The following is a 21,429-nucleotide window of genomic DNA, read 5'->3' on the forward strand; positions in this document are numbered from 1 at the left end:
TTCCTACCTCGAATTAGGACATGATTTATAAGCTTTATAAATGTGCCTTGACAATGCTTATTAAGCAGTGGTTTCCACCAACAATTCAGTTGCAATTACTTTCATCAAAGCAAGGCCAGATCAACTTGCCCCAGGGGGTAATTTGAATTGTGGGCTGTTTCAATCATCTTTAAATTGTATATATACCTTGCTACCTTTTAGTATAATTAAGATCCAAAAAACAGCAAACAACCGACTGCGCATGGCGCAATTATATCCAGAGACACAGACCATTCAGTATTCAAACACTGGAAATACTAGCTACCCCAAGTTTTCTGTGTGGGAGTTGCCTCATAATTATCTAATCAAATATATTTTGATGAAGGAAAATGAACCACAGACACTTGTCATTTACTGAAAAACAAAAGTGTTGTAAAAGTAGATCAAGCCTTCATGCATCCAGTTATATGTCATTTTACACTTCTGTTCTGGATGGTGTGATTGCACACAAACAAAAATTTGTTTTAATGTTATGGTTGTTTTTTACAATAAGCTCATTATTTTCAGTTTAGTCTTCTACATTTTTTTCCCCCCAATAGTGTTTCATACTGTCTTAGCCACCTGTTGGGAACTCCTGACAGTTTAGGACAACTTGGCGGCTCTGGTGGAAGTTTATGTACAATCAGGACAAAAAGTTGTACCATAACTCACTTTTTTGTAGTTTTGTGTCTATATACCACCACAATCAATTTGAAATTAGGTGCTGACTTTGAGCATTAATTCATATGGTTTAAGAAAAATGTCGAATTAGCTGGTAGAGAGCATGCCTAATAGAGCTGAGATCAGACGGTTAACCCAGCCATATCTTTGCATTAAGAAGGCTGTTCGTGGTATATTTTGGGTCATTATCTATCCATACTGTGAAGCATTGTCATGTTAGTTGTGTAGCATTTGACTGAGTATCAGCATAAAGTACAGCACTATACAGTCCAGAATTCATCCTGCTACTTATATCAGCAGTCACATTTTCAATAACCACCAATAGCCCAGTTCCATTGGCAGTCACAAATGCCATTGCTATACAACTGCCTCCACTATGTCTTACAGATGACGTCGTGTGTTTGGATCAGGAGGCCGTTCTTTCCTTAAAGAACGAGGCAGACATTTCCTTAGATGTTTTCAGGAAAAGTCTAATCATTTTTTTCCATTCTTGAATGTTTCCATTGGTTGTGTCTTCAGGTAAAACCTCTGTATTTACTTTGATGAAGCTGTTTCTTGATTGTGGACTTTGACAATGATATGCCTATCCCCTCCAGAGTGCTCACTTGGCTAGATGCTGTGACAGATTTTTCCTCTCTAAGGAAACACTTCTGCAGTCCTCCACTTTAGGCGCTTTGGCCTCTTGGTGTTGCTAAACTTATCAGTAGATTCTTTTTTGTACCAAATTGTTGTTATAGTTACGTGTCTAAAGTAATCTTTTCCTTTAATTTCATCGACACCTCTTTGGACCACATGTTGAGAGTTCCCATCACCAGCTATCAAATGAAAATTCAACACTTGTTTACCCTCAGACCTTTAATCTCCGAATACTTATAGACCTGCCTATATTTGAAGCTGTGGATTCACACTCAGAGAGACATTCTGACTTATTCCAAGAATATAAAACTATATGGATTCTTTAAACTTGTTTAAGTCAATGGGGAATTTAATCAGTTTGAAAAAACGGTTAATTGTTTCACTGTTACCCAACTCCCACCACCAGAAGTAAATCTTGTGTACGTTGGCTTTGATTGAACTTTTGGTAGTAGATAGGGATTGCTAACCAACCACAAAGAGTGCGTGAGACATAAGGGACTGGGTCGTCGATTTTTACTGGGGTCCTCGAGATCTATGATCATTTCCTCCTCTTACTAATACTAACGGCAGGCCTATGGGATGAAAATGCAATCGATGCCTCCCTATAAATGTATGTTGTAAAGGTGAGAGTGTGTGATTGCAATGATTTGTTTTACCTGTTTCAATTTATTAGAAAAAGTGGACGAGTGTTTTATCTTCCAGATGATGGGGAGAGAATGTGATAAAAGTAATGTCAGCCAGAGAGGAAAAAGAGAGTGAAAGATAAAAAAAAAAAGAAAATGGTAGAGTGATAAGAGTAGTAGATGGCTGCCGGGAAGAAGAAATAAGATTATGAGCAAAGAAAAAAAATGAAAAAAATGATCCTCTGGTGCGTGGAAATGGAGGCAACAGGCATAGGGAAAAAGGAAATACAGGTGTGTAAAAAGAAAATTTATTTAAGAGTAAAATACAGAAGTTTGGTGAGAGCTAGTAAATTTCTGATGGTGTCCTATAGCTTCCCCACTCCGACACAGTCTTCTTCCCCTCCCTAGCTACTCCTCCTCCCACGCTGCCATCTCCCCCTGTATCTCTCTCTGTCTGTCTTCTGGGGCTTATTTCCAGTCTTTTCACCAGCACTGGATTGGAACTAATCCCCTCCCTCAACACCCCTCTCTTTTCTCATTCCACCCCTCCACCCCTCTTTCTGTGATGCCACCAGACCACTTTATTTATGTTCCTTTCTTCCTGTCTTGTTTGTTTATTCTCCTCTAAAAGTAAAGGGAAGTCAGCATAGGTCTGGAGGGTAAAGATAAGAGACTGTGCCGGTACACTACCATGTGTTACACTATGTGTAACAGAGGGAGACCTAAGGAAAGGACAGTAATGGAAGCATACAGAGGAAGGAAGGAAGGAAGGAAGGAAGGAAGGAAGGAGCTCACGGTTGAAAAATATTCACAAATATTTAGTGTATATAAGTATACTCTTACACTTTAAGTGCCGCAATGAGCATGAACCACTCTCTCTGGTGAAATGTTATGGTATATGAGTCCCTAAATAAACACAAATAAACAGCATTACAGGGATTGTTGTGTGTTTAGATGGTGTGAAGAGCGTAGAGAAGGACAGATAGTTGTTTATATCGCCTGACTTTTTGTGGTGGAGATAAACATTTGAAACATGTATTCTATACTACCACTGATGAGCTAGTTAAAGACACTCTATGCAATCCAGGTGCAGAATTGCCATCTTGAAGTTCAGGTATTTTGCTGGTGGGCCAGTCTTTCATTTCCTGTTACATAGACTATAGACACAGATATTCAGTAGGTTACCGCAGCTGGAGAAATTTCTAATAGCAGGTGGCTATTGCCATCACAATTGAATAACTTATTATCTAGAATTCATGAAAAGAACCAAACATTCTTTACCAAAGCATGGATAAAAAAGAGCAAACTTGTAACTATGGTACAGAAAAGGAGAGCTAAGAAAAGGAAAAAAGCTTTGCTGGCTCATGCGGCAAAGTGTGCTAAGATCTAACATATTCATTTCACCAGCCTGCAGGCGATAATGAGGACAGTAGTGAAGAGGCAGAAACATCAGAGAGGGCTGAGCAGGGAGCAGTTGCTTTGTCATACTTACACACTCTGTACTGTGAACTTGGTCAATGAACTAAGTAGAGAACCAAACATTGTTGTTAACCTTAGGGTTCCAATGCTAGAATTCCACTGCATGTTAAATATGTGACTGCATAAACGTTCAGGCAAATTTACACTGAGTTTCTCTCAGGAGTTCAAGAGAATGTTTGTAAATGCTAGTGCCAGTGCTTAGGGTTCAAATGTCGTACCTCCTAAGCACCTGTTTGCTTTTCCACTGGCAAGGAGCCAAATTTGAGCCACGCCATATGTCACTGCATACGTAGCCGTTTATCGAACAAAGCTCGCGCCATACGGAAGTCCATCCAGTGGTCCAGACTAACTGTTTTTTCACTGGTGCGACCAAATTTCTCATTTGGTTGCACTTCCCACCTTGTCACAGGCAAAACATATGACTAACTGTACATTTTCTTATCGATAGACACTACAATTTACCAATTTTCCCCGAACGCCCCACATGGCAGGCTGCCCTAGCTGCTCCTTGGTGGCTGCGGTGCTCAGACAGTTGTGTGACCAAAAATGTTTTTAAAAAGAATAAAGTAGGGCGTTGTAATGTCAGATTTATCCAAGATGAAACCCATTGATTTTTTTCTCATGCGGTCTTTTCTATGACTAAACAGCGCATGTAGGTGCGCTCCGTTTTTCACGAGAAGCATAAAATACCACTTTCTAAGCTTAAATACAGCTCTACACAGACATTATAAAAGTACTGTTTTCCACCACTGTGGTGTTGCTGGTGGGACACAGTTGTGCCGGCTTTCAGTGTGCAATAGTTTGTGCAAAACTTCTCTGTGTCCTGGGACTCATTCCAGTACATTTGCGATCGGACCAGGGACGTCCTGGCAAAAAATGGCACAAATTGCCGCTTGTGTGTCCCATTCTGTGTTTCCATTGGTCTCAGTGGTCACGACAACCCTGTTCCCAGCCTCTGACGTAGTCGGTTCTTAGCTCTTGCCCAGCAAAGAGTTGGTGCTTGCTAAGTACCAGTTTTGAGAACCTGGAGCCGGTGCTTAGGTGGTGGAAACATAAAGAACTGGTGCTAAGTCAGGCTCTGGCTCTGAACTAGCACTGGAACCAGCTCAGTGGTAAAGGGGTGTGTGATGCTTAATGGCCTCCTGCAAGAGCTCATCTGTTTACAGTCGGCCTGGATGAACTAGGGCAGTGTCCCCGTATTCCAGTAGCTTATATAACACAGCTACACATTGTGCTCTCCCCCTACAGCACCTGTCTGACAGTGGCTGTAAAACAAAGGATCGGGCTTAGGTTTGTGCCACACTGATCAGTTTATAAAAGCCTTCATTGGCTTATGGTTATGGTTAACTCTACTTGCCTGTAGATCTGGACTTCACCTGCTTTAGTTGCCTCTTGGCAAAACAAGCACTCTTACAGGAACCGCTCTACCACTGAACGATTTGTCAGAGAAAACCAAACACACGTCATTTCATCACATTAGGATAAATCATCGTCCAATAACACAATAATTGAAATTTAATGTTTTTATGTGGTGTGTGCATGAAAAAAAGGATTAAAAATTTGTGTCCATGTACATGAATCAAAACATTAAAATTTGTGAGTATTTTACAAATGGCTGGGAGTCTGGGCGGGTGTTTTTAAAGACATAACTGAAGAAGGACAAGGTGAATATTATTGCTAATCCTTATTACCTTTCTCTTACAGTACTTGGTATCTATCTAAATTCACTGGTAGTCTAGTGTGAGTGTGTCTGCTTACACACTATAGAGAGAAAGAATTCAAGTGGAGTCTTTCAGTCCTCAGCTCACTGAGTCTGTATAAGACCTCTCTTATCCCACAATAAATAAGATTTCTCCACCCCCAAGCCTCTGCTCCATCTCCTCCCATCTCAACCTCACTGCCCCGGTTTGGCTTTAAATCAGGAGTCCTTAAAAAATAGAATGCAAGAGATACAGTAGAGGAGATGAAATGGGGAGAGGAGAATGAATAACGGGTAAGCGTGAGAAAGGAGGAGTGCGTGAGTAGAGAAAAAGAAAGCGAATAAAATAAGTCTTGGGGAGAGAGACATGCCCCCTCACCTGCTCTGCTCTCCTCCTCTGTTCTGTTAATAAGTCTCCCAAACATGCCGCTTGCTCCTCACCGCTGATAAATCTTACATTATCACAGGTCTACAGGCTCCTGCTGTGGCTGTTTCTTATCGGACTTGACATGCTCAATCTCCCTAAGATTAGCTCCCCAAGCACCTTCATACGCACACACCTAGGCAGCAATGGTAGTGGGTGCATGCAACATTCAAAAGACACACCCCCACACATGTTTTCCTATAAAAAACATTTCACTTGTGATCTGGAGGAATCACCAGCAACCTGCAGGCTTAGGCTAAGGAGAACAGCAGTCCCTGTCAGAGGAGGCCCAGGGCAGTGGCACAGACATTATGGTACACAGCCCAAGAGGTTGGTAGATTAGAAGTCAGGGGACAACAGGGAATGGTAATTGAAAGATGGAGTAGATCAAACTACTCTCCAATGCCTTTGCTGTTATTTTGCTCTTTGTATAACCTTTATTGTTCCACAGCTCTATGGCAAAATGTTGTCAGGCTCACCTGGTCACCATCCGTCCAGGTAAACCTCCATGAAGATTTTGGGGTTGTGTGACGTGTGACAATTCTAGTTCAATATAAATTAGGCACATCTGTCAGGTTGTAAGGTTACACTATACTATCAGTGACTGTTAAACTAAAAACGATTACACGCAGAAAATACTGTGACAGTGAAAGTTAAATGTTTTCAAATAGTAAAATGTCACTAATAAACATCTTGTCAAGGCCATATGTCAACGTTGTATCAAACTACTGCAAATAAAAACATCCTGTGAAGAGTTCAACACTGTTGAAAATACTTCTTTTCCAAAAGAATCTTGTCACTTTTTAAAATATAGTAAAAAATTGATATTTTTTAAATACTTACGTATAATTCCACTGGCCAAACTAGGTAAGACTTTACATGGTAGCAATCATGAGTAGGCTAACATGACAAGTGGGGTTTGGCTGTCTTATGTTTATGTCATGTTGTTAAAAATGCAATAAAATTATGCCAACTTAGTATAACTGCGAGAAAGTTCAAGTTTATCTGTTTCATGGTGACTCTGCATAATGTCATGAAATAAAATGTTCGCTTTCATTTTGTTCAGTAATTTGAGAATAAACATTTGATTCAAATTGAGTCATGATCACAATGAAAATATTACAGTGTAATTTTAAGGGACCCTGAGAAATGAAAAGAAAGCCAACACACCTGTCACTGTAAGTTGCTGCAGCAGTACCAGCTGGCTGGGCATATCTGTAGGCTGCATAGCCTCCCTGAGGAGAGACACAAGGATTTAACACCCCCTGTAATTAGGAATTAGAATTATTGCCTTTAAATTTAAGATTCAAATAAAACAGTTTACTTGGTGCTGGTCAGTATTCGATCAAACGCTCAAGACAATCCACACAAATTATTTTCTCAATACATTGTAATGAATAACAAGATGTGAATAAATCGATTTTGACTTACATATATTTCTGCCCCATAAAAGCCATCCTGGTAGACCACACTGTGAGCAGAAGATATCAGACTGTAAGCAGTTTTTCGCATTGAAAGGAAATTTTTAAAAAGAAGAATAGAATAGAATAGAATAGAATAGAATAGAATAGAATAGAATAGAATGCTTTTATTGTCATCATACACAAAGTACAACAAAATTCAAAGACAACTCCAGTGGTGCAAAATGCAAGTATAAAAAAGACAAATAAGAATATATAAATATATTTACAAAATGAGCCAGTAGGAAGTATATACAGTTAGGAATGAGCTTGGAAATAGCCAAACAGTAGAATAATTATATTGCACTGTTGAGGTAAGAACACTGTGGATATATGAGAACTCTAAATAATATAAATAAATAAAAAATTTTAAATTATATATATATGTATATATAATAATTAGAAATAGTTACAATATAATACAGTATAATATAAATAATTAATATATGATAAATAATTCAGACTAAAAGGTGATTTTCAAACCAAAGAAATATAAGCACAACATGAACATTATGTGCCTAAACATGTACTTCCCACCTGAAATAGCCACTACAGTCAGACTGATTGGTATTAAAGGATTCAGCTATGAAAACCTTCCCCGCTTCAATCCACCAGCTGCAGACTGGACTGGTCAAATTCTGGCCTATACTATCTGCAGCCTTAGCAGAAATGGACATTCTTCAGGCCAGGTAACATTTTTTTTCCCAGTCTTCAGATGTGGTGAGTCTGTGCCTGCTCCAGCCTGGAGCCCATCGTGGTCCTCTGCTGTTGCCCCCCATCCCTCCCACCCAGGTTCCATGTGTTGTGCCTTCTGAGACATTTTATTTTTCTCAGCACTGTTATGAAAGAGGAGCTGTCTGAGTTACCATAGACTTTCTGTCAGCTCCAACCATTTTGCCCATTCAGAACTGCTGGACGCTGTTTGTTTTTTGTATCATTCGCAGTAAACTGTGCTGAGTAATACTGCTGTGGTAAAAAAAAAAAAAAAAAAAAACAAAACTAGGGGATTACCAGTTTCAGAAACACACGAACCAGGCTGCCTGCCACCAGCAACCCTGCCACAGATGTCATCACTACAATCACGTTCTTTCTTAATTGTAATATTTGATGTGAACATTCACTGAAGCTCCTGATCTGTATCTGCAGGGTTTTGTGCTGCACTGCTGCTGCATGATTGGGTGATTGAATGAATTCATAAATACACAGACGTACCTAATAAAGTGCTCAGGGAGTGTAGACAACAGTGTGGATAATGGATGCATTTTTGCAGAAATTTGAATAAGATTTTCTTAGAAATATAAATGCTAAAATGAAACAGCTCTATGCAGATATAACACAACACATTCATGTTTCTCTTGTCCTGTACAGAGAAATCATCTCTTCTTGTTGCTTTTCTTTTACGGTCAAACAAAGCACAAGCCTGAGGACTTGTTTGATTGATACTTTGTAGACAAGCTAAAACACTAGTTTAGATTTCATCCAAATTCTAATTACCTTTTCACCAGCTGTTGACCAAAACAAATTTGTTTCTTTATTTTTATCTGTCTACTATTTATTGCTCAAAATAAAACATTGCAGATGATTTTATCAATTTACGTATGTTTTGGTTTTGAAGTACTTGAAGTGACAGAAAATCTATTTGTATTACCATCATACAGAAAAGTACTTATTCAGTAGCTCCATTTGGTCAGACTGCACCATTCATCCGTTATTCTTCTCCCAGCTTCCTGCATTCACACTTTACATCTGCATTTCTCTACTTCTCATTCCCTCTTTCAACGCTAGCTCTCTCTAACACATCTATTCTTCTCTCCCCCTCCATGTCTCCTGCTTCACATTCACCAGGTCTCTCACTCTCCCTGAAGCGGGCCTATTGGAGTGTGCAGGGTAGGTCGTAGCAGTCCATTCACACCCGAATAAAGAATGACACTTTAGAAAAAACAGACAAATTTGGCCATTCTGGAATCAAAGAGCAATTTTCCGCTCTATTAGAAGGTGGCCTTTTTGTTTTCCACTCCCAATTCTTCTATTGCTACATGTGCGTGTATGTGTGAATATGTATATATTTTTCTGTGCACGTGTGTGCGCGTGTGTGTGTGTGTTACCTTATGTGTTTGAGTAACGCAGTAGATTAGATTTGTTTCGTAGTAGGTTTTAGTCTTTGAGATGTGTCATATAGTGTTTATCTGATTATGAGTTTTTGTCTCAGTTGGATGTGTTCTGTCTCTCTGTGTTTGCAGGTACTCACGCTCCATAGGCAGGGATAGGTGGAGGAGGAGGTGCAGCACGGAACGTGTTGTAGACAGCACGGCCCCTCCCTCTCAAATGGGCCCCTCTATAGGCAACCGCTGCTCCAGTACTGGCGTATGGAAAGCCTGTGACTGACAGAAACATACAGACAGACAGAGAGAGAGAGAGAGAGAGAGGTGGGAAAAAGCACAGTATGTTAAAGCACTATGCTTCATATCTTTGCATAAAATCCCAGTGCAAGATTCAAACAATATGGCTGCTGTGAATCCCATTAAAACACCAAAACCAGAAAAAGAATCCTTTCATGAGATTAGAATGTCACCCTACAGTCTATGGATGTGGCTGATGTGGATTTTAAAATTACCACATGTTGTTCTTCATTATATTCACTGTAATGTATAAAAACAAACAATACCTGTATCATGTCTTTTTCGGATGTTGAGTAAAATTGTCCCAGAGCACATTTGAACTAATTCACTGGGAGACAATATCTGTTTGATCAATGATGATCAATTATTGGCTACATATATTAAGATAAAGTTGTATTTTACCATCATGGATCTCCACACTTCTTTACTTAATATATATTGATCAACTTTGCATTTAATGTACACTTAGACAGACATCAAAAGGACAATTTGTTTACATGCAACAAAGCCTAAAAGACACTGATAAATGTTGGAGTACTTAAGCTCTTTCTGAGTGTGGTTAATCTCAGAGGCCAGATTAAACTGAATATACAGACATGAAGACAAAATAAAGATGTGATAAGATTGATCGAGTTTCTGTAAAGTTCTGTAATTTTCCAATTGAAAACATTTGGACAAAAGTGATTTTAGTCGAAATGAAAAAGCTTCACACCTCAATCACAACTTGAGCACAACACATTGATCTTGGACAAGAAACTGAAAACTTGACAGGATATAACTAAATGTAAAAAGTCCTAGAGGGGCAGGAAGGTGCAGACGCCTGCATGTGGGTTTAGCTTAGTGACGGTCAACAGGGCCAGATTTAAGTGATGTGAGCAGGTTTATGGATGATTTTAAAAACACTAGTCGTTCCTTTCCCACTAAAATCTGATCAGAAACACCAAATAAAGTTAATATTTCAAGTTGGATTGTTAACTATCTTCACATTTTAGGTAATCAGAAAAGTACTGCATTATACCTTGGACGTTTATTACCAAACATGAAGCTCTAATTACTGCTTTAAAACATTCTGCACAATTAACACAATTTGTTTTAATAAAATAAATTAATATAGAGGTGATGTTAAATAATACAAACCCAGATTAAAGTCTTGCATCCTTCCCTGAATACATATTTAAAGCCACATCAACCACTGATTCCCATCTAATTCTACAGGCTACAGTTGATATAATACTTTCAGTTTGAAATTAGTGGGTTGTGATAACCAGAGAAGTATACACATTCCTGCAGAGAATGTTAACTAAAATTATAATACAAATATTTTTGGAGAGGAAAGTGTAGAAATTAAAGAAGAAGACAATTAGTCAAGTAGAGTGAAGGTGCATAATCCACTGTCATAGATTACTAAATCAACAGCCTTCACAGCTGTTTCCTCTTCTGCTAAAAATTAAATTAAGTAACTATGCCTAAAATATTTTGTAAAACTGATTTAAAGTTACTTCTAAATGTGATGCAATTACCATAACTTGTTGACTTTTCCACCAACGTGAAAAAAGTATGTCTGATTCTGACCTTTCAGAGTAAATTTGTAATAAATAATCAGACATTCACAGGTTCTGCCACTTTAGTATAGTTGCAAAAAATACTGATATGAAATGCACACAGTTTAACTGTTTAAAATCTGCTAGCATTAGTTGTTTGCTAATATACATCACTATTAATAGCTAACTTCTCCTGAACAGCGAAATAATTTTACCTAGAGAGACTCAAAAATCCAAACATTGAAGTGTCTTGATCATATAATCAACACATAATCTATGCTTTATACCCACTTGATATTATTATTTTAGCAAATCTTTTACACTGATAACCTGTAAACTAAAAACTCTACTAGGACCTATTTTAAGACTATCTATCCATACCAACTTCAAATACACTGCATCACATACCAAACATATTCAGACCTCAGTGAACGTCTTCAACAACAAAGAAAAATACAACATGCTCGAAAGTGCTCAGAGACAGAATTCCTCTGTTTCCACTCCTTTCCATCCATCTATCCCTCTCTGAATGGGGTGTTGGAGATCCTCTAACCTCTACTGTTTCTGCCTCTGCATATTCCTAACTAGTCAGATGACGGCATTAAAATGCCACACAGCCAGCCACAATCCTATGGTGATATATTCTGAGCAAAAGATCAATTTCCCCAAGTTGCCCCCACCTTCCCCCTCTTTCTTAATATCAGACATCCATATATTTATTCCTTTGTGTGTGTGCGTGTGTGTGTGTGTGTGTTTGTGCCAGAAGTTGCACTACATGTGTATGTATGCATGCAAGTGACCATGAGGATGTGTATGTGCATGTTGTTGATAGTGTGACATATACGAATGCAATCTGATGATGAGCTATGGCTTGTGCATGCTACAGCGGCGCTGTAATAATCCATGAATCATGGCAGGCCTCTGCCTGACAGCCAGCATGCCCATAAAACAAACAACATCCACTGATACACACATGCATAAAGCACTACACAGAGTACACTCCCTGGCTTCATACGTAGACATATACAGTGCATGCACGCTTTATCTGGTGTGGTGTATAAGAATTGGTTGTGATGTTAGAGTTGTGGAATGTGTAAGTGCATAAGCATCTGTGTTTGTGTATGTGTAGGCCTCACTGTGTTTAATGGGTAACAACTCAATTTTAGGAGAGTGACAGAAGACTCAGGTTTTATCATGTTTTGTCTCACTAATTGAATTTCACAATAATGTTCAGAAAAATTCCAAAACCTACATGCTATATAAGAGCAGAAAAATGACTGGAATGGCACAATGAGTTGCAATAAAAGCTGAAGTATGACAGTAATTGATGCAGAACCTCTTCAGTTGCAGACCTTACTATAGAAGACGATAGCAAAATGCAAGGCAAATTTAAAATACATCTTATGAAATGGTCTTCCATCAGATCACACTCTGTCATTTAGGCCTAGAGGGACTGCAAATGCCATATCTGAATTTGGATGAGATAAGGCTCTAAAATACTGTCGTAATTAACTATACAGAGTAGAGTAGCAATGTAAATTTAACTACATACGGAAGTTGAGCTTTTATACTGGGACAAGTTTGATCAATGGGACTGCCAATGACCTTTTACTATAAGTAGCATATGATATAATCCATTTAATATCACAGATATTAGGTATTTTGTTGATTACGTATTTATCGAATCGACCAAAACAACTGTGACTGAGATTCCATTCAAGTATCTATAAGACCTAATTTTTGAGAAACTTTCCTCTATCGTTAAAAAACAACACATTTTAACAGAATAATGAAGAAAATGAAGGAAGTTTCCTGAACCTGTAAAGTTTTAAATAATTCTTTAACTCATCCATTTTATACAAGGTGAATTTATTTAATAGTCTTTTCTTTTCTTTTCTTTTTTAACAAAGGAAGTGAATTTTTGCCTAAAAACATATGCATGTGATTTTTCAATTTCACATGAACATTTATTGCTTACACACACACACACACACACACACACACACACACGCACACAGTTTGTGATTTTCTCCAGGGGATGTATAAAATCTTTCCTTATAGCAAAGTCACAGCACAAACAATGTTGAGCAGCGTAACTAAAACCAAACCACATCCAAACCAAACAACACCAGATGATTTAGTTAGAAAAGGTGGGGTCACTCGCTGACAGTGATCTTAGCCATGGACCAATAATGGCACACCGGTATGACAAAGCAAATAGATGGCCGAATGTCATCCTTCCAACTTTCAGAATTTTCCAGCATATGTTAAACGGGTCTGAGCCGCTTGCCTTGTTACTTCCATGCCTGCATTTTGCATTTTAATCTTATTTGTTGTGTTCTGGCGGCTGGATCTGCCAAGCTCTGCATTCACTAAGTTACACACACACACACCTACACACACACACACACACACATTCCCCTGCTTTGCATATACACAGTCCAGGACACAGTCAATCAATCAGTATTACATTTCCCCCCTTGTCCTTCATGCCCATGCAGTCTATTTTACTCAGTCACCCAAACACACACACAAGCTGTGTCTCATTCAGGGCTGCATCCTTCTAAGGATCTGGTCTACAATGATGTAGACTAAACATGTAATATTAGCAAGCAGGTTATGTTGGAGCATTATATTTTTAAGTCATTTAAAAGCAGAATTTGTTAATGTTTGAGGGATGAGGCACTTACATGTTTTTGTTGCTGTTTGTTGGCACATTTTGACAGTGACTTTATCCAACTTAGTTTTGTTTTTGTTTTTTTACTCACAAAGTACACTTTTTAAATGAAAAGACATCAAGTTTGATCATCTTGACATGGAGGTAACATATTACCTACTTTGGGAAATAAAATTTTATGTTAGCATCTTCCCTCTGTGTTGTGCTATGTTTCAATCCTTGACACCTAGCAGGATGTAGACTTTGTTAAAGTTTCAATTAAATATGGTTAATAAGATAGCCGGTTTGTGGGAAACTGAGGCCAGCGAGGTCTTCCTTTATTTGAAATAACTTTGGCAACATGCAGCAATTAGATTTTCAATGAAAATGCATTTGGCAATACAAATTTGTAGTACATTAAGAACTTTAGATAAATCCAGTAGACTTTGTCAGATTTAAGCATTTAATTCAGAATGGCATGCAGTTGTGTTTGGTGGTGACCCTGCTCAGATGATGCTCTGAAAAAAATGTGAGCACAGCGAAAAAAGAGGGTCTTTATAAAGCAAGAAGGCTGGAGAGGAGGGAGAGGTGATGTGTAGAAGTGATGTGTCGAGGCTGATGTAGGAGCGATCTGGTGAGCATTGAACAGAGGCTTGAATAAATGCTGCCTTGGTTAAAAAGTGTGGTAATTGAGTGGGGTGGATTGAAATTGTGAACAAAAAAGGGTTTTGTGATTAGCACTGACTGTGTTCCTGTCTGAACTTCCGCAAAGCTCCATTTATTGCAGAAAAACAGAGAACGTGTTCAGTTGTACTGGAGTAACCTCGTCACTGTAAATCCAGCATCTTCATGTAGGAGGAAGGTGTTCAAAATTCATCCAGGCTGCTGAACCCATTTTGACATATATTAAATGTGATTGTATTTTAGTAGTTATATATTTTTATTTTTTATTTTTTAAAGTTATTTTTTTGGCTTTTTTGCCTTTATTACACAGGGCAGCTGAGAGACAGGAAAGTGGGGAGGAGAATGGCGGAAGGGGTTGCAGCAAAGGGCCATGAGCAGGATTCTAACCCATGGCTGTTGCATCGGAAACTATAGCCCCTGTGCATGGGTCACCAGCTCAACCAGGTGAGCTAAAGTGGCTGCCCATTTTAGTTGTCATATTAAATATATGATGTTTTTTAAGCGTCTGACCTGAGCATGCAAGATATTAATTCAAATATCTGATTCAAGTGATAATACTTATTTTCTAAATCAGATATTTAAGTGATAAGTGCTTAAAAAACTTTTTTTTTTAAATGTAGTAATACTATAAAATGATTTTTTAAAGCTGGTCTTTGGATTTATTTAGTTTGGATATAGGGATGCACCGCTACAATGAAGGATGAGACCTTTCATCCCGACATGCTGGTGTCACAATGGTGTTTCGGATGTCTCAGGTTTTCATCAAGAAGATGCTTTCTTGTAAAATCCCATTAGAAGCCTGGTCACACATATACATGGCCAAGAATTTTTAGTTTATTTTTTTTAAATATAGCCTCAATGTGTGTGTTTTCATTTCAAAATTAAGGGTCTGAGCCCATTTTCATCTATTCATGTTACACACCTGAAAGGAAGAGCTCTGACAGAGTGCAACCTTGTTGAGGTTGATGTGTCCAACACTTTTATTGTGACCTTTTTTTTTTGGACGGGCCTTCAGTTGTTCCAACTCATTGGATATTGTTTGAGAAATTGCTAATACTTGAGCTACAGCTTTTTTATTTCAGAATTCACAGTACCTGTTTGTTTTGGTGCATCCCAGAGTATACATGTAGAACAGCAACTGTACATCTATGCTTACATGTGTACCTACATACGGGTATTCATGAGTGTGTATGCATGTGGAGGTCATCTGTCATTCTCCTGAATGGGATTTGCACATAATAAACCTGTAGCCAAGTCTGGCAATGGAGATGGAATGCACTGTCAGCTGGCCAGGATTTATGGAGGCCGATTCAGCTGATGGGTGCTGGGAAAAGCCGTCTGATAAAGGTTGATTAATTGCCCTTAAATCCCACTCTACATCCTTACTTTACCCCCTTCCTAAACTAGATTAAATGCAGTCATAATTATTCTAGAAAAAAAATCCCAATCCTACAGTTTTACTTATGTGTGAGAATTGTTTACATTTTTTATATGGTGCAAGTGAGAGAAGGGAGACACTAACACCAACAGGAGGTACAGTAAGTGCAAAAGGTGAAGGTGTGGAAACGAACTGCACTGTGTACTATTTATGAGGGAAAGAATGCCGGTAGACCTGAGCTACAGCAAAGACTAATAAAATGAGGACAGAGTATGAACAACAGGAAAAATGCTGAGGGCAGACAAGACACCGACATAACTAATTTTCCTTGTTTTCTGTCACCTAGTTTCCCTTCTTTCCTCATACTTTATCCCTCCTGAACCATTCATCTATTCTTCCTTCTGGAAGACAGAGGGCCAATGGTGTTGTTTAGGCCTAACCTCAACATTTTTAAGCTGTTCCAAAGTTTTGAAGAGCATTTGAGTATAGGGTGGCAGTCTACATCTACAATAAATACTAGGAGATTCTGGACACATAAAGAGAACGGTATGACAAACACACTAATTCCAAACAGTAAAGTCAAGACTAAATAACTCGATGAGAACATTCAAACAAGTCTGACAGAAACAAGAAGACACATTCAGGGTCAGGACACTACCCAACCAGAGAAAGATATCTTAGCTAAAGGACTTAACTTTGCCAAATCCGCACAACAGTTACCAGTCGTGGACCTCATTACAGCCACAGAGTCATCAATAAGTAAAAACAACTTGACAGAGGCAGAAGCAGGATGAAGGTTTCCACTGTGCTCTCTAGTGGAAAAATACCTGCTTCAAACATCAGGGAAGGAAGACAGTAACATTTCTGAGTAAATATTGGAGCACTGCTATTCTGCTGCCAGACAAGGGGCGATGTACAGTGGAACTCAACACAGTCAATTACCATACCAAAATAACTACACTATTCAATGACAACACCGCCCACAACATTCTGATGCCACAAGCAGCTATAAGAAGAAGTTAGCAGACTGCCTGCAAAGGTTGGAAAACGACAGTGCCATTGAGAGCCAATCATATTGTTGACTTTACACTGGAGAAGGCACAACATATACTTTATATATGGTCTTCCAAAGACACACTGGAAAGGAGTGCCAATCAGACCCACAATCAGCATTAATTCAGTCACCTTTAACATTGCAATACATCTAACCACCATCTTAGCATCTCTGTCTGGACGCAGGGTGGCAAATTTCATGTATTTTCCTTAACAGTTGGCACATTAGTTAAGCACAACAGATTCATGAAACAGTTCATGAAACACCAACAAATAAGACTCTTGGTCTTTATTAAACAAATAGCTCAATCAAAACTACTTCAAAAGAGGCATAATTGCTGCCATTTTAGCTATTCAGCTAGCCTGCATATCTGCACACCCTTCTTCAACTTCTCAGCCAGGTTGTCTGCTGTGTGTCTGACTGGTATGACCTCTATTAGCAGGAATGCAGATTTCAAATGCCAGTCTTGTTGATGTAGTGAACCGCAACCGTAATACAACTTTGAATGTAACTATGCTTTAAGTTTGTCTTTGTTTTTGTTGTACCGCTTTTCAGTGCAGTTAGTAATAATTTGAGGGTACACTATAGCCTGTTTCAGTGTAGTTCAGTAGCTCACAAAATCCCTCACTGTCCATCTTGTTTGTAGCCATCATGTCCATATCCACCATATGACAAAACCTCTAAGGTGTTGCCTCTGCACGCGCATCACTACAGCCTCTTCTAGCTAACACTAACAGTTTGTCCGGAGGATGGTGATTCACTTTCTACTTGCACTGCAATCATCAGGTGCTGAATTTTCAGGTGACACAGCATTGATGATGTATTAAATTTGCATTTTAAAATTATGTTGTAATATTTAGATTGAGCGCTGTCCTCTCTAACAGTGTAATGCCCCCACGCTGATTTACGCCCCTTTCATCTTGTCTCAGTTTTCCCCATGACCAGCTGATCATCTGATATCACCTCACTTTGTTGACCTACATCTGAGACAAGACTGATAGAAAACAAATACTGCAAGATGCCTCTTTAAACAACATAATCATCACCACATATTTCAAGAACAATAAGGGTTTCTGCATTTTAAAGCACAGCTGTGCCGTGAACAGTGTCACCCATTGTGGCCAATCTTCATGGAGGAAGTGGAACACAGAACAGTAAGCTCTGTCAAGGGAACAACTCCCAGCCACTGGCTCTGACAAGTGGACAGCACCTGGGTCAGAATCAAAACCCACGAAGTGGTAGCTTTCAGAAAACACATCAGCTTGGTGGACAGCAACATCAAATTCTCAAGGGATTGTTTGAGAAAAAACATGCTGCCTTTTTGGACTGTACAGTGCACATATAAGAGGATAGAGGCCTCAACATTGAAGTTTATGGGAAACTTACACACACAGGTTGACACCTGCTGTTATAGTCCCACCACTCGCTGAAACACAAGCTGGGGGTTATCAGAACCGTCTTTGCCAAGACAAAGGGAAAAGAAGTGGAGCACACATATATTAAGAATGTACTTTAAATGTGTGGCTATTCCAACTGGGCCTTCATTAAGTCATCAAAGAGATCTGTAAAAACTAGCACAACATCAAGCAGAGATTAAAATAGTAAAAGGCATAAAGACATTATGCTTTTAACTATTTTAGATTTGTCATACTCTATTTTGCAAGAGTGTCTGGGAACCTTAGCAGGAGTTTCTTCAATCACAACATCCTGGTGCACTTTAGACCCAGATAGACTCTTAGGTAAAAGCTGCGTCACCCTAAGGACAGAACACCCAAGCAGTAAGAAGCATGCAGACCTATTATTAGAGGAAACTAAACAACAGCTCCATGATGTAGAACAAGAGAACCAGCTCCACAAGACAAGACTCGGCAGTCCACCTGCATCTACAATAGACATTCCTTTGAGGACAGCAAAATACACGGCTGTGGCTCAGGTGGTAGAGCGCTTGTCCTCTGATCGTATGGTTGGTGGTTCGATCCCCTGCTCCCTCCACAGTCGAAGTGTCCTTGGGCAAGACACTGAACCCAAAGTTGCTCCCAATGGCAGGCAGCACCTTGCATGGCAGCTCTGTCGCCATTGGTGTATGAAAGGGTAAATGGGTAAATGAGAAACACATTGTAAAGTGCCTTGAGTGCCGCTAAGACAGAAAAGCGCTATATAAGTGCAGTCCATTTACATTCTGGCCAAAGAGGACAGATGGTTTAAAACAGGAGTGAAGGAAGTCATCTATAGTAAACTCAAACAGTCATGTGGTGTGGAGCTGGTATATGGCACCACTTATCAGTCACTTATAATGCATCCCTGGTATCCTTCAGGTAGTTTCACATTCACCCCTGCAGTCATGGGAGTTTTGAATCTTTGGCCTTTGGTTAATTTGAAATTTTACTGAAAGGAAAATATGTTTAGAACTGTTTAATATAAAAGTGATAAAATGTGGTAAATTGTTACTCTTATGGATAAAATGCAGAGCTGAGGCTTACTACAGTTGACTTAAGGTGAAGGCAGGGTACACAAGTCACAAGTGTGTGCTTTTGTGCATGGAACAGAATAGAGGAATAGAATAGCCACGTTATTGTCAAACAGAGCATACACTAGCTGGTGCACATTTTGACGGTATCTGAGTTTTGTTTAATGAATCCTGAGTATGCACATGTTCTGCACGCACATGCTGATGAAAAAAGACATAAGGCAGACAATGCCAAATAGAATGTGCATGTACTTTGAGCACACGTTGCTGTGTCCACACGCATACAGGATAAATCCACAGACAGCAAAGCATGACAAACCCTAATATTGGGTGTGCAGGAGGTCATGTAAGGTTGTAATTTGGTTGGGTGGGTGGATGAAAGAATAGATGGTGGATTGAAGGGACAGAGCCAGAAAAACAGGAAAAGAGAAAAGGTGAAATAAAAGAGATGGATGGCATCTCTCTGTCAGGGCAGTTATTTAGAGGAGCGCTGTAAAGCTGTCTGGGAATGAACAGATTTCAGACTAATGACCAAAAAGGAGTGCAGTTAAGGGGAGCGGACAGCCTCAGCATTTCTACCAAATGAAACCAAGCTGGCACTTCAGACTGCACACACACACACACACACACACACACACACCTACACACACACACACACAAGCCATGTTTCCATCACTTCGGAAGACATTACACTGGCTTACATACATTCATTTCCTGGAGACTTACCCACCCTCCAAACAGAAACGCTACTTTCCTGATCCTGACCATTAGCCTAAACCTAAGCATACCCTAGCCTTAAACAAAGTCTTCACCTTAAAAATGAAGGTTACATGTTATGGTGATTTTTCTTTGTGTCTCCAGAGAGGTGGTAGTCCTCACTGCAGTCAGGCTTGCACATACAGAAACATGTAAATGTGTGATCTGCGATCCGTTCGAGGTCTGATCCAGTGTACAAGATGAATACTTACACACATCATTCACATAATACACAACGGAGAAGGAAACAAATGCAAATAATAATAATAAAAAAGAAGAAGAGTGGATGACTGAGTACTAAGCATGCTACAACACAACATATGTTCTCAGTTCTTAGTGTGATTCTTTACCTGCATAAAATTCAGGACCATATACTGCTCCAACCACTGGATTCAGCTTCCAGCCTACACACACACACACACACACACACACAGGGAAGAATATTAGCAGTACTGCATAACGCTGTATCAGTCTGCTGTGAAAAACAATCCTTCTCAACAGAATCACTATAATATCTGCTTTTCCATGGACAAGTGCATAACATCAATTCATTCCACGTGAGTCACTAAAATCTCAGCAGTTACTAAATGTAGCATTTTAGCCTTTTAGTGAATATCTTAACTGTTACGGTAACACAGGACAATGTGCAAAAACCGTCCAAGCATAATCAACATTTTTCAACACAACAAGATCTATTTTAAATTCCTGTTTTATGAGATGTCTCTGGTTAACTCTGCCACCTGATTTTTTTTCAATATTTTGTCATCCTGTTCATGTATAATGTATTCCATTTTATCTAAACATTTTGAACCAACTGGGGTCATCATCATCTTCTTCTTCTTCTCCTAAATATTTTCATCATCACTTTACACTCTCAAAAAAAACCATGAAGTCATAAAAAGTTAATTACTGTGCACTACTGTAGTCCCTCTTTTTCTAATTTATTCAGTTGTATTTATGGTGTTTGTCAACAGTTTGCTCAACCACCACCGAAGCCAATAAAGCAGATTGAACAGAAGCGTGGGAGGGAGGAGGGGGGAGAGCTTGGAGCAGATAGGTGTGTGTGCGTGTGTGAATGTGTGTGTGTGTGTGTGTGTGTGTGTGTGCGTATGTGAAGGTTTGTGTGTGTCTGTGCTTGGGGCCTGATGACAGTGACGAATGGAAAACTCTTCAGGGCTCATTCTCTTTTTCTCTGCACCCTCAAACAATATGGTGGTGTGTGTCGGTGTGTGTGCGTGAGTGTGTGTGTGTGTGTGTGTGTGTGTGTGTGTGTGCGCGCGTATGGATGTGAAAAGGAGCTGCTGTGTCTGGCTATTTATTCCATCCCCTCCCCCTCTTTTATCCTTTTACTTTTCACTGTTCTCTCCCTCTTTCCCTCCACCACTTTTTCCTTCCATCACTACGATGTGTGTCTGTGAGAGAGATGGACGAAAGAAAGATACCCTACAGGCCCATCTCTGCCTTTTTACGAATG

General features: G+C 39.3%; 1 protein-coding gene across 1 annotated transcript in view; it reads right to left on the reverse strand.

Annotated features, from left to right (window-relative positions):
• Window positions 1-21,429, reverse strand: part of LOC103369438 (RNA binding protein fox-1 homolog 3-like) — a 75,126-nt gene that overhangs the window by 7,697 nt on the left and 46,000 nt on the right. Inside the window, exons 6-9 of the mRNA XM_008298155.1 lie at window positions 20,306-20,359; window positions 9,269-9,401; window positions 6,992-7,031; window positions 6,731-6,795 (exon numbers count right to left, since the gene is read on the reverse strand). Coding sequence (XP_008296377.1) covers window positions 6,731-6,795; window positions 6,992-7,031; window positions 9,269-9,401; window positions 20,306-20,359 — 292 coding nt within the window. The remainder of the gene's footprint in view (window positions 1-6,730; window positions 6,796-6,991; window positions 7,032-9,268; window positions 9,402-20,305; window positions 20,360-21,429) is intronic.

Source organism: Stegastes partitus, unplaced genomic scaffold, assembly GCF_000690725.1.
Source record: "Stegastes partitus isolate 25-593 unplaced genomic scaffold, Stegastes_partitus-1.0.2 Scaffold1288, whole genome shotgun sequence".
Lineage (NCBI taxonomy): Eukaryota > Metazoa > Chordata > Actinopteri > Pomacentridae > Stegastes > Stegastes partitus.